At 53.1% G+C, this 27,651-nt stretch overlaps 2 protein-coding genes across 2 annotated transcripts in view; one reads left to right on the top strand and one right to left on the bottom strand.

Moving 5' to 3' along the window:
• Positions 1-8,095, bottom strand: part of Lmf1 (lipase maturation factor 1) — a 90,201-nt gene extending 82,106 nt beyond the window's left edge. Inside the window, exon 1 of the mRNA XM_057775459.1 lies at positions 7,903-8,095. Coding sequence (XP_057631442.1) covers positions 7,903-8,095 — 193 coding nt within the window. The remainder of the gene's footprint in view (positions 1-7,902) is intronic.
• A 7,839-nt stretch (positions 8,096-15,934) lies between these two features.
• Sox8 (SRY-box transcription factor 8) lies at positions 15,935-20,729 on the top strand. The gene is made up of 3 exons (XM_057775353.1): positions 15,935-16,490; positions 17,634-17,863; positions 18,565-20,729. The coding sequence occupies exons 1-3, from the start codon at positions 16,078-16,080 to the stop codon at positions 19,311-19,313; spliced, it is 1,392 nt and encodes a 463-aa protein (XP_057631336.1). The 5' UTR covers positions 15,935-16,077; the 3' UTR covers positions 19,314-20,729.
• The last annotated feature ends 6,922 nt before the right edge of the window (positions 20,730-27,651 follow it).

Here is a 27,651-nt window from a genome sequence, read left to right as displayed (position 1 = left end):
GACACGGGAGAAAGGAATAAGTATCAGAATGTGTGGGGAACTAAACCATGTCCATGGGCCGTAGAGCCACACTCCCCACTAAACCCACTGAGTCACCAATCTCAATCAAACAGCGAGCGCTCCTGCAGAGTTTGACAGGCTGACTACAAGAGCATGTGTGAAAAGGCAAAGGGAAGAGCTACGGTAATCGGAAGAGGGACAGCAGGCGGCAGTCAGGCTAATCACCTCCAGGACTCATGGCACAAACCTACACTAATGAAGGTAAGGAGGTAAGATAATGATAACGATGCCACAGACGTCGGTGGCGGGGAGCAGAGCGCCCAGCAGTAGATCCAGGAAGATCACAAAGTTGCAGAGGCAATACGCTGAGAACCTCTGGTCAACAGCTGCAGTTCTAGCTGCTATGGTTTGAATGTGGCTTGACCAGAGATTTCCTCAGACGCAGGCCTATTCCTCAGTGTGGCAGCGTTGGAGGGCCTTTCTGATGGGGAACCTAGCAGGTCTCTAGACTACCCCCACTCCATCGTCTTGAGTCAGCTTACTGATGCCATCAATGTGCCATCCTTTAAAAGATGACTTAGCGGAGAGCTCATCAGAGCTACCACCACGGTGTATGTACCTCAAGCTCCAAACTGAGCAAGTGCACATCCATACTCAGGCCCATGTGATAGGACCAAAGCAAGCTAATACCAAATCCATGTGCAAAAAAAGATGGCCTCAGACTTCACACCTTACACAAAAATTAATCCAAAGGTTCACAGACTAAATGTGGTATAGATAAAAGTCAAACTATTAGAAGCAAATATAAAGGAAAATCGAGGCTGGGCCTGACAGCTCACGCTTGTCATCCCAGCACTCAGGGCACTGAATTGTGGGTTTAAAAACAGAAAAGAAAGAAGGGAAGGAAGGGATAGCCTATATAACTTGAGTTTAGTAGAAAGATTTTAGCTGGGCGGTGGTGGCGCACGCCTTTAATCCCAGCACTAGGGAGGCAGAGGCAGGCGGATCTCCGTGAGTTCAAGGCCAGCCTGGTCTACAAGAGCTAGTTCCAGGACAGGAACCAAAAAGCTAAAGAGAAACCCTGTCTCGAAAAAAAAAAAAAAAAAGATTTTAGATAAAATACTTAGTTCATGGACTTCATTAAAAAAAAAACAAAACACCTTAAGTTTGCAAAAGAAACTTCAAAGAAAATGAAAAGATGAGGCACAGACTGGAGGGAAATGCTTGCAACCACGCATCTGATAAAGGATTTGCATTAAAGAACTCCTAAAACCTCGGCAAGAAAATCCAAACGGGGGTAAAAGATGTGAAGAGGTACTGAGACTGTCTGCCACACACAAATACTGACAAGCCGCTGGGAAAATACGTGCAGTGCCACCATCACTGGGGAATACCAGTAAGACTGGTGAGGTTCTGGGCATGGTGGTGCATGCTTGTAATCTCAGCACTTGGGAGACAGAGGCAGGAAGATCAGCAGTTCAAAGTCATCCTAAACTATAGCAAGTTCAACGCCAGCCGGGATACATGAAACAGTTTTTCGACCAACCGACCAAACAACCAACCAAACAACCAACCAAAAGGCAAAAGTCTGGAAAAACCTGGCCATGCAAGAGCTCTGGAGGCTCCCAAGCCACAGGATTGCTCATCACCTTGGCAGAGAAAGTGCAAAACAACAGAGTCACTATTGTGGAAGACGGGCAGAGTGCTGTATAGTTGCCCACAGACCAATGGAGCCTGCACAGCCCACCATGACGCTCTTGTGTATCCTCCAAGAGAACTGGAGACTTACACTCACATAAGACCTCCGCATGTTCAGAGCAGTTTGTTAGTAATTACTAAAAACCGAACACAGTCAAGATGCCTTTCTAGGTGGCCGGAAGCTGCCCCATTCAGACAGTGGGATGGCACTCCTGGGTAAAATTGCAGGAGCTACTGATTTAGCAACAGCATGGATGGGCAGTAAATGCAACTCGTTCTGTTAAGAGTCTACACTCTGGCTGCAGACTGCAAGGCTCTACTCACAAGGCATCCTGGAAAACGCAGAGCCATTGACACTGATTACAGTGGGCTTGGGGGATGGGGGAAGGGGCTGCCTATTTAAAATTTGAATTTGAAATTTATGCTCTGGCAATGCTGAAGCATGCATGGGCAGCCTGTATATGGCGGGTCTGTTGAACTTGTCCATAATGGGTTTCATGGTGAGGACGACTGACCATGTCTCTTCCTCAAGAGGGCACCAGATCTCATTACAGATGGTTGTGAACCACCATATGGTTGCTGGGAACTGAACTCAGGACCTTTAGAGGAGCAGGTAGTATTCCTAACTGAGCCCTGGCCATCTCACTGGGAGAACTTCACTGTACAGTGCTAGGGTGGCAGACAGCACCACACATCTAGCAAAATCCATGAGACAGCATTAGCACACAAACTCAAAAAAACAAAACAAATGCCAGGAAGTAGTGGCGCATGCCTTTAATCCCAGCACTTGGGAGGCAGAGACAGGCGGATCTCTGTGAGTCTGAGGCCAGCCTGGTCTACACAGTGAGTTCCAGGACAGGCTCCAAAACTATAGAGAAACTCTGTCTCAAAAATTCAAAAACAAAAACAAACAAAAAACAACCAGGAAGCTGAGGCAAGCGGGGGACGTAGACTGTGACTAGAACGGCCAACTCCCTAACACGGCTGATACGACCTTCCTGATAGAGATGCTGAGATGTCTGCAGGGACAAGGACAAAGGAATCATGCCAAGATGGTACTCTGTCCCCACGAATCTAAGTGAGCACACACAGGGTGTGGGAAGAGATAAGGGACGCACTAGCCAGAGCTGAGGCTAAGCATGGCCTGTGTACCAATCAGAAGCTAACACTCCATTTCGTGTGGTCACAGTGAGACAGAGGCGATCACATATGGACACCATGCCCTGGTTCTAGCAAAACCAGCTCTGCCCACCATGAAGGTTGCAGCAGACACTTAACAGCCAGCCTGGGGGTTCCCATGTCATTCTCTACCCAAAGAAATGGGGATTCTTAGAAAAGCAATTGACCCAAGAGCTGGGCAGGAGACCAGAAGAGACCCAGACCTGTAAGCTAGAAAGTGAGAGGACCCTAGTCACTGAGAAAGGCACATGAGAGGGAACAGTCACCAGTGACCACAGCTGAGACAGTCAAAGGGCACCAACTGCTCAGGAGCCTAGACAGGTATAAACCCGATGGGAAGGAGTCCTCAGCAATGCAGCCATTCAGTGAAGACACCAAGGATCCACATCTTCCTCCCAGAGGAACACCTACGGAGTAGCTGCAGGTATCGCTCCTTAATCGGGGATGGGGTTCCTCTCCTCTCAAGTATAAACTAAGAGACCAGCAAGGATACACACCCAGCAGACACACCTTAACCAGATGACACAGGATAGTGTGGGTGTCAGGTGAATGTGACAAGAAAATTCCACGGGGGGGGGAATTGTCCCCAAACCGATAATCTCAAGTCTGGCCAGCAGGAATCACTGGACAGACCGGAGGCATGTTTTACAGAGCTTGTAGCCAGAACTGCTCCACATGGTCAACCAAGAGAGCATTTGGAAGACACCAACCAAGAAACCAAAGAGACAAAAACTGATGGGATAGGCTCCCCAGGGTGGTCCTGGGCTTTGGTGAATACACAGTGTGTTGACTGGCTAAATTAATTCCTTCAAAGTCAGCTACCAGTCACTCAGAACATAAAAGTATGAGGGCTGGGGTCCATATTCTCTAGCCCAGGAGACTCCTGGAATTACCAGAGCCCCAGCACAAGGCTTCTCACGGCCCTGCCTACACCACAGAGCAGAAGGATCCATGCCCAACTGCCACTGCCTCTCCAGAAGATACTCACAGCCCATAGCTACAGAGGCAGCACCAGCTACTTCTGAGACAGCAGGGAGGTGTGTGCATGGGTGCACACACAAGTATGGGACGCTCCAGCAGATTGGCACACAGGTGCACCGGCAGGCAGAAAGGGTGGAGAAGGAACCTACTCAGCCAGCTCACCCAAGCACTATCCTCACCGTGCCGGGCACACCGCTTTCCACGCAAAGCCCTCGGCTGGGAGCTACAGTACTGGGTGCCCTTCTCAAAGTGCAATTCCTAGACAAGAAAGGAGACCTGGAGCCCCCGGCTCATCACCTTCAGAAAGTGACCCTAAGGCAAGTGGCACAGGAGACTCCTTACGTGCCAGGAAACAATGGCAATAAATGGGCTTGCAGAAAGGAAGACCTATGTGACTGTCAAGTCCTTCAGCAGCTGAGAGGGGAGAGAAAGAACACTTCAAATATCCAATGCCTCAAAGCAGAACCAAGCACCTAGTCTCAGGCATGCCCAGCTGCTGTGGGACAACGGTCTTGTACCCTGTAAAGATTTGTCAGTTGTATTGCTTTAATAAAATGCTGATTGGTCAGTAGCCAGGCAGGAAGTATAGGCAGGGCAACAAAAACAAGAGAATTCTGGGAAGAGGAAAGGTGCAGCGTGCAGTCATCACTCAGACACAGAGGAAGCAAGATGAGAATGCTTCACTGATAAAAGGTACCAAGCCACGTGGCTGACACAGACAAGAACTTTAGGTTAATGTAGAATGTAAGAGTTAATAATAAGCCTGAGCTACTAGGCCAACCAGTTTATGATTAATGTAGACCTCTGTGTGTTTCTTTGGGACCGAATGGCGGTGGGACCAGATGAGACAGAAACTTCTGTCAACACCCAGCTCCCAAGGAGAAAATCCCAAATCACCTTTAAGGAGGGTCTATAAAGACATCGACATCCCAAGTGGAATGTGCCCTTGTGAGAGACCCTGGGTTCAATATGCAGGACATGCTCATTCATATCATTCTCTCTCTCTCTCTCTCTCTCTCTCTCTCTCTCTCTCTCTCTCCCTCCCTCCCTCCCTCCCTCTCTGTGTGTGTGTGTGTGTGTTTGTCTGTCTGTCTGTGCAAGAGAGAAGAAAGGAAACTAAAAACGAGGTCTCTCTTCTCTCTCCTTTTCAGACAACATGCTATAATGCTGTCAGACAACCTGGAAATGCTGTCTGCTGCTGTTCTTGCTGACTGTGGCCAAACCCCAGGCCTTAGCACTCCAGGCCCAAATACCTTTCCCTCAGAGCCAGGAGCAGAGGGTGGTGTCTACCTTCCAAGTTCAGTGTAGGACAAAAGGAGCCTGACTCCGGGCTTGTGCCCCCAGGAAGTTAAAGAGGTACAGCCCATATTCAGACCCAAGAGGACAGGCTATCAAGAGTGCTTCTTCTTTTTGGCTGGGCCAATGTACATGAGGAAATGTGACCAGGCAACTGCAAAGAACACACATGACCAATTCTTGAGACATGTACCTACCCCAGGGTCAGGGTTTCGACACAATATGCATAAGGAAAGACCTGTAGATCCCACTCTTCCTAAGAGGGGGACATCTCAGAATGCACTTGGCTGTATTTAATTACAAGTCTTTCCTATTATTTCCAAGTATTGCCAATTCAACATTCAGGCGACATAGCTGGACAGCCTGCCACTTTGAAGGGACTCCAGAGTGTAGCTCATAGTCCAGTGATACCTAGAACCTTTTAGAAGCAGCTACATTTAAGACTGCTGCTTGCCCAGGGCCATCACTGTTAGGATTCAGGCATTGAGCTGGCTCCTGTCATCTGGCAGGATGCACTCAGGCAACACCCTGGCCAGCCCAGGGTCCTATGGCTGCTATGCCAGGTGCAAAAAGGTCCCTTAGGAGACAAGCTACACCTACTCCTGCTCTCTTCTTTTTGTTCTGAAGAGGCAAACAGCTCTCTCTGTCTCTGTCTCTCCCTTTCCCTTCCCTCTTCTCTCAATAAACTCTCCATGTAAGTTCTATATGCATGGCGTATTTAGGCTCCCACCTGCCGCCAAGGTCCCTCCTGCCCAGAACAACGACAACGACAACCATGAAAATCATGACACAGGAAGATGGGAAACCCTAAAAAGTGCATCTACCCCAAGTACCTATGAGGTAAGAAAGAACAGAACATCACGTAAATACGCTGAGCAGCAGCTGGATATGTCTGCCTCTCGCCTCAGGCTGCAGCTCCTGCTCCTGCACTGACTGGCCAAAGGCAGCATTGCTCACCCAAGAGCCTGGGAGCCCCTCTGCAGAGAGCGTCCTCAACACTGTCACCAGTGGCCACTGTTTTTTCCCAATATCCGCCTTGAACACTCGCTTCATCTTGCTCTGAGTGTGCCAGTACCAACTTCCCCGTGATTCCTTAATATTGCATGGGATAGAACAACAGGCGTTTTCCCTGCTAACTTTAGAGAGAATGAGTGGAACCCAGGCAGACAACCCCAGAGGGACCATTTGTTTAAGAACTCTAGTTCTCCTCCACAAGAGAGCCGCATGGTCACAGCCTAAAGCCTCAGAGGTGACTCTTCCTAAAAATGCCCGGTGTGCACCATGCACAAGCCAGGCAGGGTGGCTGGCCCGTCAAGCACAGCCACTCTATCCCGGCCCTGCCCTGGCTTACTTAGCACTTCTTAGCTTCCCCTCCTCACTAAAAGGCTAGGCCACGTCCACCAGTGTTCGCACGGTCCCAGGGCCACCCCTCTAGTTAACAGGAATCAGGGTGAGGATTTGAAATCCACAGATGCTTCCACCAGCCAGGTGTCCACAGGTTTTGGTCATGAACTCTGTGTGATGGCCGCAGGAAGGCTGGTCCCTGTGAGTAGGACAGGCTCTCAGCCACAGTTGGGGGACTTAGGCTTCAATTATAGGGAGCCATTCAGAGCTGGCCCTATCTGACATCTCCTGGCTCACTTCCTCTGTGGGTGGGAATAACAGATGAGTAAAGAAACAGCAGTGCCCAGTGTGGTGGTGTATGCCTTTAATCCCAGTGCTCTGGGACACAGCAGGGATCTCTGTGAGCTTGAGCCCACCCTGGTCTTCAGAGCGAATTCTGGGGCAGCGAAGGCTATGCAGAGAAATCCTGTCTCAAACAAAGCGGGGCGGTGGTGGTGCACACCTTTAATCCCAGCACGAGAGAGAGAGAGAGAGAGAGAGAGAGAGAGAGAGAGAGAGAGAGAGAGAGAGAGAGAGGGAGAGAGAGAAGCCAGCGGATCTCTGTGAGTTCGAGGCCAGCCTGGTTTACAGAGTGAGTTCCAGGAAAGGCTCCAAAGCTACACAGAGAAACCCTGTCTCGAAAAACAAAACAAAACAAAAACAAAAACAAAAAAGTCAGCATGACCACCAGTCCCCTCGGTTCTGCTTTTTCTGAAGTGAAGGAGGCTCCTTAAGGTTTCCTCAGGCTCAGGCGGGTGTGGGATGTTGCAATGGGCTGTGAAGGCCTGCAGAGCCAGATCCTAGGCAGAACCTGGGAGTCCCTCCAGAGCAGACCTGGCTGAACCTTAGCAGCAAGCACACATTTCTAGCCCGCCAATGAATCTAGCTAGACCCTTGGCTCTTTGCCAGGCGTCCTTCCAAGCTGTCCAGGTTGGGACTGCCGCACCACCTTTGGGTCTATTGGGGGGCGGCTGACACGGCAAAAGTGGCAAAGCTACGTCTAAACTGCAGGTTAAAGACCCTCATCTCCCCTAGGTCTTCGGAACAGAATTGCATAGCACTGTCTCTCGCCACTCCAAGGAAGAACGCAGAGGGAGAGTGCGTGGGGATGCCTTCGCCTCTAAACCTGTGCTAAGTGAGACTGCGTCGAGGCAGGTGGGGTTGAGGTCCCACGGACACGCCGTGGGACCTGACATAACTTTAGGCACCCACGGAGTCGGGAGTAAGAAGGCAGGTCCAGAAGCTCACAGAAGGCAGCACGGTTGGGGTGGTGCAGAGTCCTAGAAGCGTACAAAGTGGCTAACGGGAATCCGGAAGTGAGCAAGGATTGGGACAGGTCACAGGATGCGCCCACCGGACACTCACAGTAAATGAAAGCGAGGGCCCGCAGGAGCACGACTCTGGTCAGCCAGAAGGTGCCAGTGCGCAGCCGGGCTGGAGAGCCCACGGGATCGCGAGTAGCCGTGGGTGGCGACGCTGGCTTCTGATCCACATCTCCGACCTTCCGTTTCCTCAGCGACCCCTCGGGCGCAGCCATTACCAGACTATCTGGGCGCATGCGCAGGGAAGTCCCGCCCACACTTCTGGAAAGTCACACCGGCTTCCCTGGACGACACGCCTACCCACTTGCAGCCAAAGGCCACGCGCCACGCCCTCTCTGGGAGGTCTGGCCTAGCGGTGGCGTTTTGTGCAGGCTTCAGTTTATGCAGGACAGGCGTCAGGTGAAGAAGCTAGTAGACACCCGCGCCCTGAGTGCGGATCCCCACTCTGTAGCAGCGATGACTAGGTCTGTGGCAGCGCCAGAACAGGCCCTTCACCCTGAGCTCCCAGGCTGCCCACCGCCCAGGAAGGCGCGAAGCATACTTTTCGACAGTTGGCAGGAACAAACCTGAAAATCAGCCTGGAGCCTCCAACTTCCTATCCTGGCTAAATCTCCTTCTCTGTGGTCCCCAAAGACCCCAGTGGACCTAGATGGCACTCCTAGGAGGTCTCAAGCTATGTATGTGGCCAGAGGGCCATCAAGGACTCAGAAGGGAAGAATTTACCGACCACTGGCCTGAGCAGAATCCCAAGGAGACACACACCTACAACTCTGCTTTTATATTTTATTGCTTATTTTATTTAGCAGCTCACAGTGGCCTTGAACTGTATAGTCCAGGACGACAACAAACAATCCTCATGACTCTGTCCTCCTCAGTGCTGGTAGTACAGGCCACAGGCTTGAGAGCAACTCTGCTTCCTCATGTTAGGGGCCACTCGGGCCCTGCACACAGATGATAATGGAGAGGTGCTCTTCAGCAGGAGGAAGGGTGTGTGCAGGGCAATGGTTCCACCAGCCTAGGGGTTCTCCGGCAAACTACCGGGCTCTCGGGCACCGCTGGGGGAGTTGCGGGATTTCCTTCATTCCTCTTTCAGACTCTGTATGTCTTAGAGATCTTGTGCCTTATCTTGTGAATTACCTCTACTGTTTTTAACAATCTGTCTTTCGTATCTCATTTTTGCTCTTGCTGTTTTGGCATATAAATTACCAATGCTTGCATCGTCAAACAACCCAATAGTGTTTATACCTCCACACCCGCAGTGAACCTCTCCTGGGTAAGGACTGGTGTGCAGCTGCTAGGATTCTTCCCAGCCTCCAGTCTCCCTGATATTGGAGTACTAGCATATAAATACATCCCATAAAGTGTTTGGTTTTTTAAGTTTTCTTTTCTTTTTCTTCAGAAACACTCCCTTGGGAGTCCAGCTGTGAAGTATGTCCCATACAGATGTTGCAATGGATAAGACAAATACTTCCCACCTGCCAGGCCTCCCACAGGCCAGCATCCGCCCAAGATCTCAAACTTTAGAGACCGAGGGAAGGAACCTGTGTATCCTGTATCCAGGTCCTTCACTAAGAACCCTTGTCCCTGCCTCTCCTTCTCACTGGCATGTGCCAGGCTTGGGATGGGCCAGCAGAGTCATTTGGGGAAGTCAGTTCAGGCCTGCACAGCTTCCCCAGGTCATTTCTGGAAGCCAGCTCTGCGCAGGGGCTGTAAGGAGAGGAAGGGCTGCTCCACCATCAGGTGCGATCCTGGGTGCTGCTGCTCAGGTGGGGACCATCCTCACAAAGGGCCCTTTGTCCTCAGCTTCCCCTTGCAGTGGTAACATTGTCCTCCCTGCCGAAGGGCACAATGGGGCATTGTGCAGAGCATAAAATGGGCCTCTTGTTCCAGTATCCAGCACTCCAGCTGGGGCTGGGACTCAGCTCTAGGCTTCCTCTCTGGGTTTGCCCACAGTGGGTGAGGCCAGCAGAAGGGTCTGCAGGGAACTCATGTCTTCGGTGGCTCAAGTTTCTTGCCCCTGGCTTGCCTTCTTGGGATGCTGTCTGGAACTGGCGTTCAAGCAGGTCACACAGGGCAGAGTTGAGCCAGGAAGGCGTTGGTGTTCTTGCTCATTTCTGCCCAAATTTAATAAGAAGTACACTGGGAAGCTGGGTATGATGGTGCATACCTGTGATCCTAGTGCTGGTGGTGCTGAGGCAGGAGGATTGCAAATAGTAAGACTCTGTTTTAAAAACTGAAACAGCTCTGGTATATTACTCACCCATAAAGAGGAATGGAGTTGATTATGCTATGATACGGATGAGTTCTAAATTCTTGAGACAAGTCAGGCATGATGTGGGAAACCTGTAGAAAAGGCACTTCCATTATGAAAGATGGATTTGTGGTTTCGAGGGGTGGGGAGAAAAAAGGGGATGTGGGGACTCCTTCTGGGATGTTTTGAAATTAAATGAATACATGATCACGCTGATACCCTACATGCCACTGAATCCTTTAGTTTATGTGAATTTCACTTTCTTTTCTTTTTTCTTTTTATTTCTTCCTTTTTTTAAAAAAAATATAGGTCTCAGTATGTAGCTCAGGCTGGCCTTGAGCTTAAATCCATCCTCCTGCCTTTGTCTTCCAAGTATCAGAATCACAGATGTGTATCGCCATACCTGGCTTCAATGAAATTTTTTTTAAAAGGTAAACAAAAACCATGAATGAGCTCCCGAAGTGGGATGTCTCACAATCACCTAAAGGCATTGTTTCTACTTGTCAGAGTACGTTGTGGCTTCTACCACGTTTGTCTGGGTGTCGAACATCTGGCAGACAAGTTCTTACATACAGCTGTGCTCCACATAGAAAGCAGAACCTAGACAGAGCCAAACAGCTGGAGGCTCATGCACAGGAGGGGGCCCCAGGGGCACCCTGAGCTTTGCTCCTGTCACCTTGGAGGCCACCAGCATGAAGCGGGCTTCTAAACATCATGTTAAGCCGAAAACTACAGAAAGAGTCAAGCCGGCTGGCCAGAGAGAACTCAGATCAGGAGGGGCTGCCCTGGGGCCTCTGGCAGAGAGCTCCCAAAAAAGAAAAAGAAAAGTGGGGGGGGGGGTCCCAAGAGGGATTGCCAGCACAGGACCCAGCTGGTGTCTCTGGAGGCTTGGTGCTCACCCACTCTTAGTTGGGGCCTGCGCCCCAGCTGCCTGAAGCCTCCAACCAGTGGCTAAGATGGGTATGGGGACAGGGCACACTGCCCGCTAGCTGGCAGCTCTCCCAGCAGCTGCGGAACGGCTTCACAGAGGAATGAGCCCCCTGTCAGCACCTCGTCCAGCTGTCCCCAGGCACCCCAGCTCAGCAGTCCCCACTGTCTCAGGGCTATTGTCCCTGATGTGCAATTGCAGCTGTCTCTGGCTCTCCGAGAACCCGGCTTTGGCTGAATATAATCGTGTACCCTTCATTTACCCCAATTTTTCATGTCTTGAAGTCTGCTTGTGGAAGGGGCAGGTTCCACATCTGTTGCCTTCGCCTAGAAGAGTGGTCAGTTGGACTAGTCCCTTCCACACACACCCCCGCCACTGTCCACTGGCCAAAACCCGTCCGAGACCGGCAGGTGCGGCAGTGAGCAGGTGCCATGCCATTTGCTGGCTGGACTGAAGCTGTGACTCAGCGGCTGTTCTCTTGGCTACTGTATCTCCTCTGCTGCACCCTCAGCTCCCCCTGCACCCCAGGGGGATGAGGCCTTGAGTACCAGCAGCAGCTGTGACTTCAAGGTAGAATGGTGGTAAGCTGTCTGGGGTAGGGCCCCGCAGCAGAACATGGCTGTGAGCTGTGCTCCAAACTGGAAGAATTCTTGGAAAGCCCCAGCCCAGAGGTCAGAACCCAGGGGGCCTATGGGCTGGACTCTGCCCACAGAGCTGAACTGTCACTGTATCAGCCACTAATGCTGCATAACAAACAGCCCAAACCACAGTGTATGGCCTAGTGGGATCTAAGTGAAACCTCCCTCACCACATTTAAGGGAACAGATGCAAGCCAGACAGCAGAAAACCATTTAGTGGTGTGTTTAATTTGCCCCAGGCACTGATAGGTATCTGGAACCTTCAATCATGGCAAAAGAGGTTTTGGGCTATCAGGTTATTTTGTTACAATTTTATTCTAAGTCATTTGCTTTACTGCTTACTCAGGAAACAGGGTTCTGCTTAGTAAAGTTGCAACTGTGGGCACCATGGATGGGCAGGTAGCCTTGCTGGGTCTGAGAATTGGCGCTTGGCAGGACGAACACAGAGTAGCTCGTGAGTTTCTGAGTGAGTCCCCACCAACACCTGCTCTATCTAGGCCCTCATGTCTCATTTCTGGGGAGCTAATACTCATAGGTGATGGGGAAAGGCTAGGATCAGGGTGGTGTGGGGTCCCCAGGATGAGCACCAGGCATGGGGCTGGAGATCCAGGTGTCTAGTGTCAGAATGAGCCTTTCAAGTCCAGCTTAACCCATACTGACACTCTGTTACCAGACTTCACCATCCCAGTCACAGATGCCTGCACCTGTGTGGAGGACTTCACGGCGTTTGCTTCCACCCAGGAAAAGCAGCTCGAGCGCCGTGAGGACCCTACTGAGGTTGGTTTTGGCTTCAAAAGTACCAATTGCCCCGTGCCAAGGAGGAAGTGCCAAGACCCTCTGGATACTGTTGGGAGTCAGCTCCACCCAGGACCCTGATAGGGTGAAGGAAGGAATCCAGCTTGAAATTCTGGGACCCAGGAGTCCCAGAGGAAATGGGGCAAAGCAGTGGAAACAATGGCTTTTCCCAACACATCTCTGGCCTCTGCACAGACCTGTCTGTCACACTGAAGCAGATATATGTTGCTGTCCACTGCATGGATTAAAATACAGACCCTTTCCAGAATCCTTTCAAACTGAGAACATCCCAGAAGAGTGTCTGAAGGAGCATCAAACGCCAAAGATGCTGCTGGGCTGGAGGGAGCGTTCTCACCCTTCCCCGGAGCCAGAGGCATGCAGCAGACATGGCTTAGCATGGCATGACACAGGAGCAGGCTGCAGACGTGGTATGGCAGGAACACTGCCCCTGTAGGTCTGAGGGATGGACCATGGGGCAGCAGAGAGGGTACAAACTGACCTCAGCAGCTCCCCTATAGATGACAGATCTACTGAGGGACTAGCTGTCACCCCCAACTGCAATTTCCACTGCAGCCAGCTCTGACAGCATCCTTGAGACCACTGAACGAAGAGGGGGTAGGAGGCCAGGTGCTTGACCCAGTGCCCTGAGCATGTTACTGGGAGAGCAGCCTTCTAGAGTGACAAGGGGATCCACTGAGCCCCTCTCTTGCCCCTGGGCACACAGTGAGCAGGGCGACAGTCCACAGGAGTCCTGCTCTGAGTTCATCCTTTACTGCCTGCACATTTTGTTTCTTCTAGGCCACTGTCAGCAATTAAACATCTCCATGGCCGCGCAGGGATGCCCTGCCAGCTGCCTGATGTACAGCTCCGGGTGCAGGGGCAGAAGGAGAACCAGGCCAGGCTGAGGACACACAAGCCAAGCTGAGGCAGACCTACTCAACAGCCCTTCCCCAGGCTCCAGATCCACTGGTCCAGGAATGGGCACTTGGAGCAAGTTTAGCCAATACGATCCTCCCTCTAGAACTGTAAAACCCACACGATAATGGGGAAGTTCGGGACCAGGGCAAGGTCATGCAGACTGGGGCAAAACTTGGACCAGCCATGAAAGAGGGTGGGGGCAGGAAGAAAAGTTAAGAGAAGGAGGAACTGGTCCACACCTGAACAAGGTCCAGTGGCCCACAGGTAAATTGAGAGGCAGTATCTATAGTTTCCGTTCAAGTTTTAAAGAACTGTCGATTTCTGCATTATCAGGTCAAGGACTAGGAAGCAGTTTCCTACTGTTTGGTCCTAAGGAGGCCCTGGTCACAGCTTCATGTCTGTTCAGGGTCTGTCTAGTGGCCAAGGATGTAAACCAGTCAGTCTGAAGAGTCTAAAGACCTGGAGGATGTACTGGTCTTTCAAGATGACCCAACAACGGCCTAGCATGGGCCTGGAGCACCACCTGTGTGCCCATGACTTGTACTGGCCTCAATTCTGAACATAGCCTAGAAGAGCTCAGGATACCACTTGTGTGCCAATGTACTGGGCAGGGCTGGATCAGCTCCTGGCAGCCCACAGAGGCCTATAGCTCATAACTAACAGGGCTGACTACCAGTCCTCTGGGGGGCACTAGAGACCCCCGTGAGAGGAAGGTTCAAACTGTGGGTAGAGCCAGGATGAGCTCCACCTCCTTTCTTCCAAGGGACCAAGCAGTCTAGGGATCTGAGAATAAGTATATTATGGCCCCAAGGATGGGGACCAGGAAGAAGCTGCACTGAGAGCCTGGGGTACCCAATGAGAACTCAGTTTTATACTTTCTCAGCAAAGTTGAAGCCTGAGAGCATGGGTCCATGGAGGCACTGGGGGTTGGGACCCGAGACTTTGGGGATCAGCCCTGAGAGGAACACAGGGTGGGCCTGGTCTCCATCCTCAGCTAGGCCAAGTAGACTTCTTTTGCTGGTATGGATGGCGCTATAACAGTACACTAGACAGCAGGGGTCTTTACGCCTTCTAGACACTTCTTTCCCAAAAGGTGGGACCCTAAATGGAGGGATCCCCAATGGAGAGGACAGCCACCGTAGGTGTATAGGGAAGGGTCTTTCTCTCGGCAGATGCCAGTCAGAATAAAGGAAAAGTTTAGCAGACAATGGCAGCCAGTTCTCCACCCACTCAGCACACACACACACACACACACACCACGAAGCACAACTAGAATAAAGTCGCAACTAAAGTAGCTTCTCTTCCTTGGGGGTCCCCTCAGCAGGTGGCAGGGACTTGGACTTCCTTCTTCCAGGCAGGAACTGTAGGTGCCCCAAGGCCACAACTGCACAGCACTGGCCCTTTCCAGAAGCGAGACTGCGGGTCTGCTGGCAAAACCTGAGGCTGGGATCCCAGACCTGGTGGTTAGAGCACCACTCACGCCTTGGCTGAAGGTGGGGATGGGAGGCCAGTCCTGCACTAAGCGCGGTGAGATCCCTCACCCCAGCTCCATGTCCACAGACTTCCCAAGTGGTCTTTTCTGGAAAAAGGAGCCCCCCGAGGTGATACGGCAGGAGCCACGGTTTTTCCCTGCTGCCACATCCACTGGTTTGGAAGACAGGCGGCCTTGTTTAGGGTCACCTGGCTCTCGAGAGTCACAGCTTAGGGTGGCAGGTACGTCGCCTTCATTGAGTTTGGCAAGAGAATTCTAGCTGCCCTTGGAGACCTCCGGGCCAGGAGCCAACTCGCGGGGGCGACCTCGGGCGCGGCTCGGACTGGCGGCTTGGCGCTGGCCTTGGGAGAAACGTCCCCTTTCCAACCCTGAGCACTCTCCTTCTCTCCAGGCGCTGAGGCGAAGTGGCCCAGCGTGGCCTCCGCCTCCGCCAGACCACCCAGGCCCGCCCGCCAGAACCTCCGCGCCCCTGCCGCAGGTCATACCCGGAAGGACCCGGGCCCCCGCGTCCGGCCGGGCCATCCGCCGACCGCCCTAGGGACTCAGCAGCCGCGACCTGGCAGCCCCGCCCAGCGCCCCCGTCCTCCCACCTTTGTCCGGCCCCGGGGGGTCCTCCAGCTCACCTAGGTGCGCGAGTTACCAGGGTCACCTGGTGGCTACTGTCATTGCGCCACCCGGCGGGCAGAACCCAGATTTGTTTGAAATAGCGGATTCACAGTGGAGGGAGGGATGTTGGACTCAGGAACCTTGTGGATTAGCATCCTCGCCAGCCGCCCGAAAGTCGAGCCACGCTGCAGAGAACCGGACGCTGGGCAGTATGTCACCCTTAGCCCTCTGACCCTGCCTCAGTCGAGGGATCAGGCTTCGGGGCGCCTGGCCCACGTGGTGCGGAGGGCGGGGCGGGATCCTCATCCTTGGATTTGGGGCGGGGCACCCAAGCTCCGCCTCGAGGAGGGCTTGCCTGCCAACCCTGGCCGGGAGGGGCGGGGCTTCGGCCACCGCTTAAAGAAACTTGTTGCGGGTCCCAGAACTGAGACTGAGCTGCAGCGACTGAGGATCGGCAGCTGGGCGCCTGCGACGGGCACAAAGATTGAGTCCTGCGTGGCAACCTTGAATTCCAGAGTGTCCGTCCATAGTGTGACAGGGCGCGACCACTGTGTCCACCCCCACTGCGTACCCCTCCGCGCGTGGCCCCGATGCTGGACATGAGTGAGGCCCGCGCCCAGCCGCCCTGCAGCCCGTCCGGCACTGCTAGCTCCATGTCACACGTGGAGGATTCAGATTCCGATGCGCCGCCGTCGCCTGAGGGATCGGAGGGCCTGGGCCGTGCTGGGGGCGGCGGCCGAGGGGACACTGCTGAGGCTGCAGACGAACGCTTCCCTGCCTGCATCCGTGATGCCGTGTCACAGGTGCTTAAGGGCTATGACTGGAGTCTAGTGCCGATGCCCGTGCGCGGCGGCGGTAGCGGCACGCTCAAGGCCAAGCCACACGTGAAGCGGCCCATGAACGCCTTCATGGTGTGGGCACAGGCGGCGCGCCGCAAACTGGCAGACCAGTACCCGCATCTTCACAACGCAGAGCTCAGCAAGACCCTGGGCAAGCTGTGGCGGTGAGTGTGGGAACTCAAAACACTCTGGCTGAGGAAGGGGACGTAGGGGCTGAAGAAGGTGGCGTCGTGCCCAAGCTTGGACAGTGCTCCTGGGCTGGTCCCAGGGTGGGTCTGGTGGAAAAATACCTTGGTCAACAGAGACCGGACACCAGGTGTGGGTGGGACCTTGGAGATGCACGGAGGCCAGTACCGGGAGTGTCACCGTCCAGCACTTTATCCCTTCTTGGGGTATCCTGCTGAGAACTACAGACCTGAGAATCTCAGCTTTGATTGGCCCACCATGGCCCGTAGGCATAGATAGGGGCAGGCATCAAGCTGCTTTGTCCTGGGCAAAAACTGGGACTCAGGATAGCCGTGAGGAGTCCAAGTCTGCTGGCTGGTACTGTCCCCGGGTGCCATTTCTCTCAGGCCACACCAACCTGGAATGGAGGGAGGGAAGAGTCGGTGAAAAGTGAGAACGGCTCGGTGGGCATGCTGGCATGAGAAAGGCAGGCATTGCTGAAGAAGACAGGAGCACAGAAGTTCCTCCGCACCGCACATCCCAAACCTCCCAGCTGCTTCTGCTTGATTTGAAACAGGTCCTCCTTAGTAACACTGGGCTGAGCAGGGTGGCGAGGTTGCCTTGCCCCAACTCAGCTCTGCCCGCAGGCAGAGGCGCAAGGCTGGAAGTCTTAGGGTGTGTGTGCACAGAGGACAGTCTCCTGGATTTTGCCTTCACTGTTGGAAGCTTGAGGCCGAAAGGGCAGCAAAGCCAGCTAGCTGCCTTGAGTCACAGCTGGCTCCCGGGAAGCTTTGCCTTTGTCAAAGTGTAGTTTCCACTGTGGCTGAGAGAGGGTATGGGATGGACGAGAAAATACAGTTGGAAAGGGGGCGCCCCAGAAAGGTGCTTGTTCCTTGGACTCTAAAGAACATACAGTCTTCACCACACAGGCCTAGTGGGCTCTACCCTTCTGGTGCCAGGATGCTCAGCATGAGGGCAGGCTACCCGCTGGAGGGTGCCTTGGCCTCCCCAGCACCCGGATCGTGTGCTCCTGCTGTCTGACTCCAGACCAGCTCCCACAGTAGTGTGTGTGCTGGTGCTGCCTGGGCCCTTGGCAGCCCTGCAGCTCTGGGGACATCCTCGCCCTACTGTGTTCTCTGCAGCTTGCTGAGTGAAAGCGAGAAGCGTCCTTTCGTGGAGGAGGCCGAGAGGCTCCGTGTCCAACACAAGAAAGACCACCCAGATTACAAGTACCAGCCACGGAGGAGGAAGAGTGTGAAGGCTGGCCGGAGCGACTCGGACTCTGGCACGGAACTGGGCCACCACCCTGGTGGTCCCATGTACAAAGCCGATGCAGTCCTCGGCGACACACACCACCACAGCGACCACACAGGTAGGTTCTGGGACCCTTAGCATGGGGTAGGTAGTAGTGGGACTGACCTGGAGTGTAGGAAGGCCTGCCCTCGTTATGGGCAGAGGGTCAGACTTTCTCTAGCCCCCTGAAAAAGCCTCTGAATATACCTATTTCTGATGCTCAAAAGGAGGGAGCTGAGTAGCCCATCCAGCACTCTGGAGACGTGTATCTTCAATGGGACTCCTCGCGGTCTGCCTCCACTCTTCAGTGACAGTAGCATGGGACAACAACCCCAGCTTCAGAATCAGGCTGGCGGGTGGGGTCCCAGCAACCAAGCAGCCTCGGTGAAACTGGAGGCAGGCCCGAGCTTCCCTTTACTCCGCTGTGATGGGGAAGAACGGGGTTGTGTGGGTTCAGCTTGGTCCTGTGCCCAGGGCCAGGCATTCCAAGAGTGCCCCATTAATGCTAGTTCTGGTGGGGCTGGCTGGCCACCTTCCATCCCCCACCCAGGTCTTCAAGGAGGGGCCTTGGGTCTTCCCACAGCACAGTGCTTAACGGAATTTTCTCAGCCAGTAAGTGAGGGCTAGGTCTGAGTTTGCCGGAATTTCTGGGAAGGTAAGGAAACAAAAGGCTGTTGATTCGTACCTGTGGCAGTTACCAGGGTTCCTGGTGTCACCCACCAGCTCCACCCTGGACCCACAGAAGGGGCATTCATCCTTGAAATATACTCTCTTTCTCAGGCCAGACCCATGGGCCGCCCACCCCACCCACCACCCCCAAGACAGACCTGCATCAGGCCGGCAGTGGAAGCAAGCAAGAGCTAAGGCTGGAAGGGCGCCGCCTAGTGGACAGCGGCCGCCAGAACATCGACTTCAGCAATGTGGACATCTCCGAGCTCAGCAGCGAAGTTATCAGTACCATGGATACCTTCGATGTCCACGAGTTTGACCAGTACTTGCCCCTTAATGGCCACTCAACCTTGCCCACAGAGCCCAGCCAGGCCACTGCCTCTGGCTCCTATGGGGGCACTTCCTACTCCCACTCCGGGGCAACTGGCATAGGGGCATCCCCTGTGTGGGCCCACAAGGGAGCTCCCTCGGCGTCAGCCTCGCCCACAGAGGCAGGACCCCTTCGGCCACATATCAAGACGGAGCAGCTGAGTCCCACCCACTACAATGACCAGTCACATGGCTCACCTGGCCATGCTGACTATGGTTCCTACAGTGCCCAGGCCAGTGTCACCACAGCTGCTTCTGCCACGGCTGCCAGCTCCTTCGCCAGTGCACAGTGTGACTACACTGACCTGCAGGCTTCCAACTACTACAGCCCCTACCCTGGCTACCCGCCCAGCCTCTACCAATACCCTTACTTTCACTCATCCCGCCGGCCCTATGCCTCACCACTGCTCAATGGGCTCACCATGCCACCCGCACACAGCCCCAGCAGCAACTGGGACCAACCTGTGTACACCACCCTGACCCGACCCTGAGGCTGCTGCACCCTGGAGGACTCAGTGTCCACGAAGTATAGCCAGGTCTTTGAGGTCTTCCAGAAGCGTACTCGGTAGAGGGTGGAGGCAGCCAGCGCGGCCTCGCTCCGTCAAGTGCCTGCTGAATCTGCAGGAAGCCAGGCTTTGTCACCCTGTGTCCCTTTGCCTCTGGATATCCAAACTTCTGCCAGGGGACAGAGCTCTCTTTTCCTCCTCTTCTCTCTCTGAGGTAACTGGTTATTTCCAAGACAGCCATTCTGTCCCTCTCCGGTTTGGATGAGTGAGTACCAGCGCCTTGGTTTTGCATCTCAGTGAAAGAGAAGATAGCTATGGCTAAGGACAAAGGAGAGACGGGGCCTCGGGTTCTTACCAGCCCAGCCAAGAACTCCCTGGAACCAAGGGATGTTGTTCCCATGGTGAAAGCACATCTGTGGACGCTCGGGATGCATCCACTCGGGCATCTCTTGGGACCGATGTGAGATGGAGGGGTTTCTCATTACCACAGTTCTTCCCAGCAAGGTTTGGCTGAGACAAACACTTCTTGTGTTTATTTTTATTTTTTTCATAATTTTTATTTTAAGGCTTAAACATGTCTGTTTTGAAAGCTGTTAAAGATGTATTTATGTTCTGTATTATTTTATCTTTAATTAATGAAGTCATTTGCGCAGAGAGTAGAATTTAAGACAGAATGGAAGCTTGTTTTGTGAAGGACGGGAGGGAAGTGGTTCAGCACCCCATCGTATCTCTTTCCCTGGCCTTCAGATAGCCTGGGAGGCCTCTACCAGGCACGGGAGGAAATGATTACCTCTTGGGGTCTGGTTAGAACAAAACGCCCAGCACCAGCATCAGGTTGGGCATCGGAAGACAGGAATGTCAGTTCTGCCCTCAGTGGTGCCAAGCGGTAGAAGACAGAATTTTCTGCAAGTTGGCAGCTGCAGAACCACGATAATCTTGGCTCTTTGGCACCAGGCGCTACTTACCAAGCTGTGAAGGGAAAGCCCCCTCCACTAACCTGCCCAGGTTCCTAGTTAGAAAACACCACCTGCTTCACCGCCCCGCTTCGCTGTGTGCTGTGTGTAACCGGCTACTTCACAGAAACTTGTGCCTTGGAGACTTTGTACATTTACTCACATCTGAGAAGTTTGCTTCTTTTACATTTTTCTACTTTTCCTACCTTTTTTTTTTTTAGAGGAAAAAAACTGTCTTTTTTTTTCTTTTAGCATATCTCATTCTGGGGGTGGGGGTGGGACCCACAGCAAACTCATTTTTATGCAATCTATTTTTTTTGGCATTAAATTCAGAAAGATATTTGCTGACCTTCGCCTGCTGTGTTTCGCTACTTTCTGACCAAGCAATGCTAACTTTTGTACAGATCAATTTGATAAAATTTAAAAAAATGCTTTTTATCTACTTGGAGCATGCTTTGTGTGTTACTTCTCTCAAGCCTGGAGGTTTTTTTTCGTGAAGGTTCCCAGGAGGGAGGTGACACTCTGCTAAGAGTCTGGTCATCAGGCCACTTTTAGGGGTGCAGAGCTCATTCAGACTCCCCAAAGCAGGGGCTTCAACTCATCTTAGGGAGGTGGTCAGATGCCCCCTCACAATCACTTGCTCTGAGTTTAAACACCACGCCTTTAGCCTTGTCTGGCTTCCTCATTTTAGGGGTTGCTCCTAAGGATACAAACAGGTGCAGATGGGCCATTCTAAGCCATATTTTGCTCCCAGGCGAATCAAGACTGGTATCTGGGTAGCTATGTAGTGTGTCTCAAGCTGATGAACATTTTGAGGGGTATGGGATGTCCTGTCTCAGAGCCAATCTGGAAGCCGTGAAAAACCATCCCAAGAGAGCCTGGCAGAACTGTGTGCTTAGAGGAAAGTTTCTAGGGAGAAAATGGTTGGGAGGAGAGACAGCGGGAGGCCCCCGCCAAGCCTCTCGGGTGCATGTGGTTAGCAGGGGCTGCCAGGAGCCGGCTGCAACGCAGCTATGTAGACTTCATCCTCAGTCTGGGGGTGGAAGGGACTCTCAAGCACCCCAGTGTGGAGGGGGTTTACTACTTCCCTTGCCCGACTTTGGGAAGCCTGACTCTAGGGCCTGCCAAGTCCAGCACTTGGGGAAAGCCACCTGGATCTGTCTACAATAGCTCGTGAGGTCTGAGTGTGCCAGGCTGCCAGGTGTGGGGAGTGGTGTTCTGAGAACTGGTCTACTGGATGGCTGATGCCTTCACAGCCTGCTGCCCATGTGGATCCAGCCCTGCCAGACCCGCATCCAGCCAAGGGTTGTCTGGACCCATATGGCCCTCGGAGTTTTCTCATTGACACCCCACACCAAGAAGAACCCCAGGCGCCCGGCTCACTGACAAAGCTGCAAGGCCCTGCTGCTGGGCTGGGATTAGCTTTGGGGCTTGCCAGGTTCCCAAGGGCCAGGTGGCCTTGCCAGTTCTGTTGGGACTTGGCGAGCCTCCTGAGTATTAACTCCTGGGGCCCAGGGCCCATCTGACTTGCCTACCAGCCCTGATTCTGATGTTGTTCCCTGAGAGCCTCCTTGCATCGGAGCAGCATGAAGGGGACACCAGTGTCCTGACCACTTCCCCACCACCTCTTTCCTTATAGATGCCCTGTCCTGTGTATCTGCCTGTCTGCTTCCATCTCAACTCCTGGGTTTACCCCAGCTGGTGGCTTCCCATTGGTCCACTCAGTCTTCAGAGGCAGAACCCCAGGCTGGGTATCCAGGCGGCTCCCAGCGCTGCGCTGAGGCTGTGTCTGGGGTGGACAGGCTGGCGAAGGAGAAGTATGGTTGCACTGGTCCATAGGAAGAAATAAAAATATTTCCCTGGCCAGCTTCACCCTGAGTCCAAGCTTTCGAGTCCCGTTCTCTCAGAGTGCCCATCGCAGGGGTAGACCGGCAGAAAGTTTCTCATTTCATTTTCTCACCCAAACAATGTTGGCTCTGATCTCAACGGAATGGAATAATGCCCTGCCCAGAAGAAAGGGGGCAAGGGACCTGTCTGCCCCAGTGTCTGAGAGACTGGAGGGGGGAACCTCCATCCCCCGCTGATCTTCTGAGGGTGGTGTCAGCTCTTGTGAGCAGGTGTCTGTTTGGTCAAGTTCATGTCCATTCCAGCTATCAGTTCCTGATAACAGAGGACTGTGTTCCTCCAGGCCGTCCCCTCTTTCCAGACTCTCCCAGGTAGTCAGATGGGATCTACATCCCCATATTTTCTTCCCAGTGTCTGACCTCATGCCAAAGCTCTGCCAGGGACTGAGTCTCTCTGTCCGCTCCCACCCCCTCTGCCTACCCTATGCTTGCTGGGGCTGCTGCTGATGGCTCTGGGCTCTGGAGATGTGCTCTGGGGTGTGTTTGGGGGAGATGTCCCAGTTTCCAGGCACTGGGAAGATATGGATGCTCATCTGTAGGTTGTGAACCAACACTATCTCCTGTCTCCCACTCTATTACACCGTGGTCAATGTGACCCCAAGACAAGGAGATAAACTGCCCCTGTCTGGCCCCTGGCCAGGCAAGAATTGTCCCGAGGGAGGAAGATTGGATAGGACACCATGTTTTTTGTCTTTTTGTACTGGTAGCACATAAGATGACCTCCATAACCTAGTAAAGTCACCCGGTACTGGCTTTGTGAGCCTGAGTACTGCCACTGAAGGGACTTCCGGCAGTCCTACATACTGCAGTCCCTCAGCCAGGAGCCTCCCCCTGGAGGCCCTGACTTTTCCAGGAGCTGTGGTCAATAGGGGGATATTATCCCACAGCAACCACCGCCACCAATATTTGATTCTTAGGGTGGTGTCTTGTAACCCCAAGTCATTTGGGCGGAAATCTTCTCAGCTCTGAAGCCTCTGTACATGACAGGTATTCAGAGGCTATTGTCCTACCTGTATCTGACGGGGATTCAGAACAGAGGTCCCTCAGAGCCACCTCATCCGCTACTGCCTCTTCTTGTTGGAGCACACGGCTTCCTCAAAAAGTCTTGGTTTTCTCACCTATAACTAAAAATGACTCTTTTTTTGGCACTCCCTCAGACCTCTTGAGAATCTTTTTTTGCTCATGTGCAAAATAAGGCGGCTGGTTTGAGGTAAGAAAATACAGAGAGGAATAGTCAGAGTGTGTGTCCTCGGTAGGGACTTAAGACAGCCATAGGCTTGCTTCTTCCTCTTTGTCTACTCCCAGTACTGAAGCCCGTCCACTGAAGGGCCTGTCTCCCTCGCACAGCATCCAGACATGTGAACAGTTTCCTGTTGGGGAGACAGGATGGAACAGTGACTAGAAAAACTGCCTCAGTTTCCCCCATGACCATGGGACAACCTCACCGAAATTTCCTGAGGATAAACTAGGCCAAGCCTGAAGTGCTATGGCTCACTGGCTGACCTCTATGAGTAGAACCTTCCTTCCCGTCTTGGCCAAGACTCCAGGGAACCTGTCCCTGGATCCTTGTCCAGTGTCAGCTGTCCCTTTCCAAGCCTTTCTGTTCCCTAAAAGGGACTGGGTTCTCAAAAATACATCTGAGTCCCTTACACCAATCTCGAGGAAGCGTTCGTCTTTCAGGAGAGCCTCCCACACCAGGTTCTTGGACTAGCTCACATCTAGAGTTTTCTGGGCCGTCTAGCCCAGAGGACCCTGTAAAGGGTTAAGGGGCGCAGGCAACCATGCCCACAGCGGGTGGAGCGGCTGGTGCTGGGCCAAGAGCTGGGAAGGCTCTGCATTTTAATGAATCATTATTGCCGGCGAGGCCTTTGTCTTTCTTTATCCGGTGCACAATAAAAGAATTAATTAGACAGAAAATGGCAGGCCAAGGAACTGACAGGCCATTAAGGGCTGCTGAGTGACCGATGAGACACAGGCCAAGCGGAGTTCCGCCCCGGAATGATAATGGCCAGCCGGGTGCTTTGTATGCAGGACCAGTGGGCCCCGGTGGCCAGCACTATGACTGCCATTATGGCCTGGGCAGACACAGGACCCTGATGATCTGGATAGCAGGGAGAGAGATGGATGAAAACATGCACTCATTTCTCCATTTGGAACCAGAAGGGACCTTGGGAAGATTATTCTGTCCTTTGGACTTTTGTTCTTTGGCTGGGGGTCAGATGAAGTTCAAGTATAGGGATGGAGGTCCCCATATTATAAAAAGTAGAGAGGGTAGGAGGGGAGAGATGGGAACAACACAGGAGGGAGGAGCTGGCTGTGCCCAGCCTTGGCTACTACTGGCTTTGTTATTCAAACATCACCAGGAAACACATACTAGCTGTCGCACTCAGGAAAATTGAGTTCCCTGCAGCTCAGTGTCCTTGCCAGTGACCAGCAAGTGTCCAGAATGGAAGCATCCAGCTCAGGATAGGAGCAGAGATGCAGCCCAGCCAGAAGCTCACAGCTGGAGCCTGCTGCCTACAGTGTCTGGCCAACAGGAGGCTCAGCTGGCCTAGTCCCTGATTCAGTGCCTCTCCCCTCAAACTCAGTGAGAACCCCTGGGGTTCCAATTACTGGATGGGTTCTTGTTCACCTCCCTGACCTGCAGAGCTATGAGAGATGTGTAAAAGACAGGCTTTCCGTGCTTGCTCCTGGTGACGTCAGAGCCCAAACAGTGTAGGTCAGCTGGCCAGTCAGCAATCCTTCCTGGGCTGGATGTTAAGGGGTGGGTGATACCTACCCCACCCTCAGGCTTTGCTGCACCCAGCCTGTGTTTTGAAGCACATCTTCCCCAGAGCTGTGCTGCCTTCTTTCTTCAGTCAATGAGCTGGGGGCACGGAAGAGGCCAGCAGCCGTTATGGGCTGTTATCTATGAAAGTGCAACTGCCAAGATCTGTCCCTGGAGCAAGATCTTGAATGCCAGGAGCAACAAGACTGTGTGAGAAGGACTGCCCTTCCTAGAGGACCATGCCCAAGTGTAGGTAGAGGCAGGACTGGAGGAGTCTGGAGGACAGGCTGGAAGGGATGGTTTCATTCTGTTCTAATCAACAGTAGTCAGACTTGTTTCCAGGTGGGGAAACATCCAGCCATCCATGCATCCATCCACCCACCCATCCATTCACCCATCAATCCATTCATCCACCCATCCATCCACCTATCTATATATCCATCCATCCATCCGTTTATCTATCCATTCGTCCATCCATCCATCCACCCATCCACCCATCCATCATTCACCCATCCATCCACCCATCCACCCACCTACCCACCCATACACCCACCTTCCCATCTGGCCCCACAACAGGGCATCGGGCACTGCTTGAAAGTGTTGTCGTTACTTTTGCCATGCGCTATCTGATGAGGGAGTTTATGGTCCTTTCTCTCATGTGTACAAAACTGAAGTAGTCCTGGCAGCCTCCACATTACCCCCACAAAGTGGCCGAGGTAGTTAGTGTCATTGTCAATTTGACAAGATCTGGATCCTCTAAGAGGCAGGCCTCCAGGCATACCTGTGAGGGATTATTTAGATCATGTCAGCCTCTGGGCATGCCTTCGAGGGATTATCATGCTTAGATTAATCGAGGGGGCAGACCTATCCTAATAGTGGGTGGCCCTGGGCTTGGGCCCTGGACTGTGTGAAAAGGAGAGAGATCAATCAGGTGGAACGCCAGCGGTCAGGGCTCCTACCTACAGCTGCATTTGACCAGCTGCCTGGCACTCCTGCCACTCTGCCTTCCCTCCTGCGGTCCGCTCCCCTTGGAATCCTCCGCCAAACTAAATCCAATCTTTCCCCCTAAAGTTGCTTATATCAGTATGCTCTGTTAGACCACCACCAGCCTGCCTTCTCTCCCAGTTCCTGGGGCCGCTCTGTCCTTGCAAAGAGTGTGTTTACTTTCTGCAGAGGGAGGTGAAGGGAAGCTGAGGCTTGGCGTCCCTGGCTGTAGCTGCTCCCTAACAGTTTAGGAGGTTGAGCTTCTCAGAGACACATGCCAGGATCGGGAGGACTTAGGCTGTGAGAGGTCCGAGATGCTCGGCTTTCCCATTAACCTCTAAACATGCACGGCCCTGAGAAGTTACTGGCCTCTTGAGCTTCATCTGTAAAATGGGAAGGACAACCTTGCCCCCCAAGAGTGATGCACAGGAGATGTGTGTGACTCTGACGCTTAGTACAGGTTTCATGAAGGAGCAGCCACTCTTTCTACACTGCCCAGAGTTTTCATTCAGCCGTAGAAACAGGAATGGCTCCAGCATGAGATCAGCAAAGATTTACCATGTTACACAAGACCGATCTGCACCCCGTATGTCTATCCTGCCATCATTCACTTACCCCCTCATCCATCTATGCACTTTCCCGTCATCCATCCATCTACCCATTCATCCACCGCCCATCCGTCGATTCCCCTCCCGCCCTATCCATCTATCCATCTACCTCCCCGCCATTCACCTCCTGTTAATTAATCTGCCACCCACCCACCCTACTATCTAGAATCTTTCCATTCACCCAGCCACCCACTTCCCACCATATGGCAGCTATTCATCCGTTTACTCATCATCCAGACACCCAGTTCTGGGCACTGGACCTTAAAGAAGGAGATTCTGCGCTGCACTCACTCAGGAGACAGTCCCGTGGGACAAGTGCGGGGAACCTTAGGAACAAGGCCTTGACAGGCCACGTGGTTGGGAGGACTCCTGAGGAACTCAGAGGTTTCCACTGAGTGCTGTCCTTCATCAATGTCTGCAAACTCATCACTCAACTTGTGCTGATACCCGGAGACTGATCAGCCTGCTGCTCTCTCTCAATAGAGCTGACTATGTGGGGTAGGCAGAGCCAGTGGCTGAGCTCCACATGCAAGCCTCTCACAGCACACTCCTGGTGAAAAGTGGGGCACACAGCTCATCCTGACTCGCCTGTTTCTGATTTCTAGCATTGAGAGTCCCTTATCCCACAGGACCCCTTGGTCCCAGATAAGACAGCTGAGTGGTCTCCCTAGTGAAGATGCACGGGAGGTTCCATGCTGGCTATGGCCCTTTCTGGAGGACCCCACGGTCTGCAGTATGGATAGAGAGGGGATGGAGAGCAGTGCCCCTGGTGTCCCTATGAGCTCAGGGAGGTCAAACCACGGCTGTCTGTTCCTGCGTCTGTGAATGATGTACTGGGGGCGCAGGCCAGTTGGTAGGTAAGAACTGGAGTGTGAACGTGCTCTCTCTAGCAAAAGGCAGTCATTGGAAGCACTGCGATAAAGTGGTGATGGGCTGGGCAGAAGCAGCATGTAGTTCAGCAGTAGCATTGCTCCTTCTCATTGCCAAAAGGAGACCCACAGAAACCGTCTGGCAGCCTACGCAAAAAGCAACGGACAAGCGGTGTCCTGGTTAGCGTTTCATCAACTCAACACAAGCTAGAACCATCGAGAAAGAGGGACCTGCAAT

The sequence above is a fragment of the Chionomys nivalis genome, chromosome 7 (genome assembly GCF_950005125.1).
Source record: "Chionomys nivalis chromosome 7, mChiNiv1.1, whole genome shotgun sequence".
Lineage (NCBI taxonomy): Eukaryota > Metazoa > Chordata > Mammalia > Rodentia > Cricetidae > Chionomys > Chionomys nivalis.
Note: the sequence above shows the minus strand (reverse complement) of the source record. Positions and strands in the feature narration are given on the sequence as shown.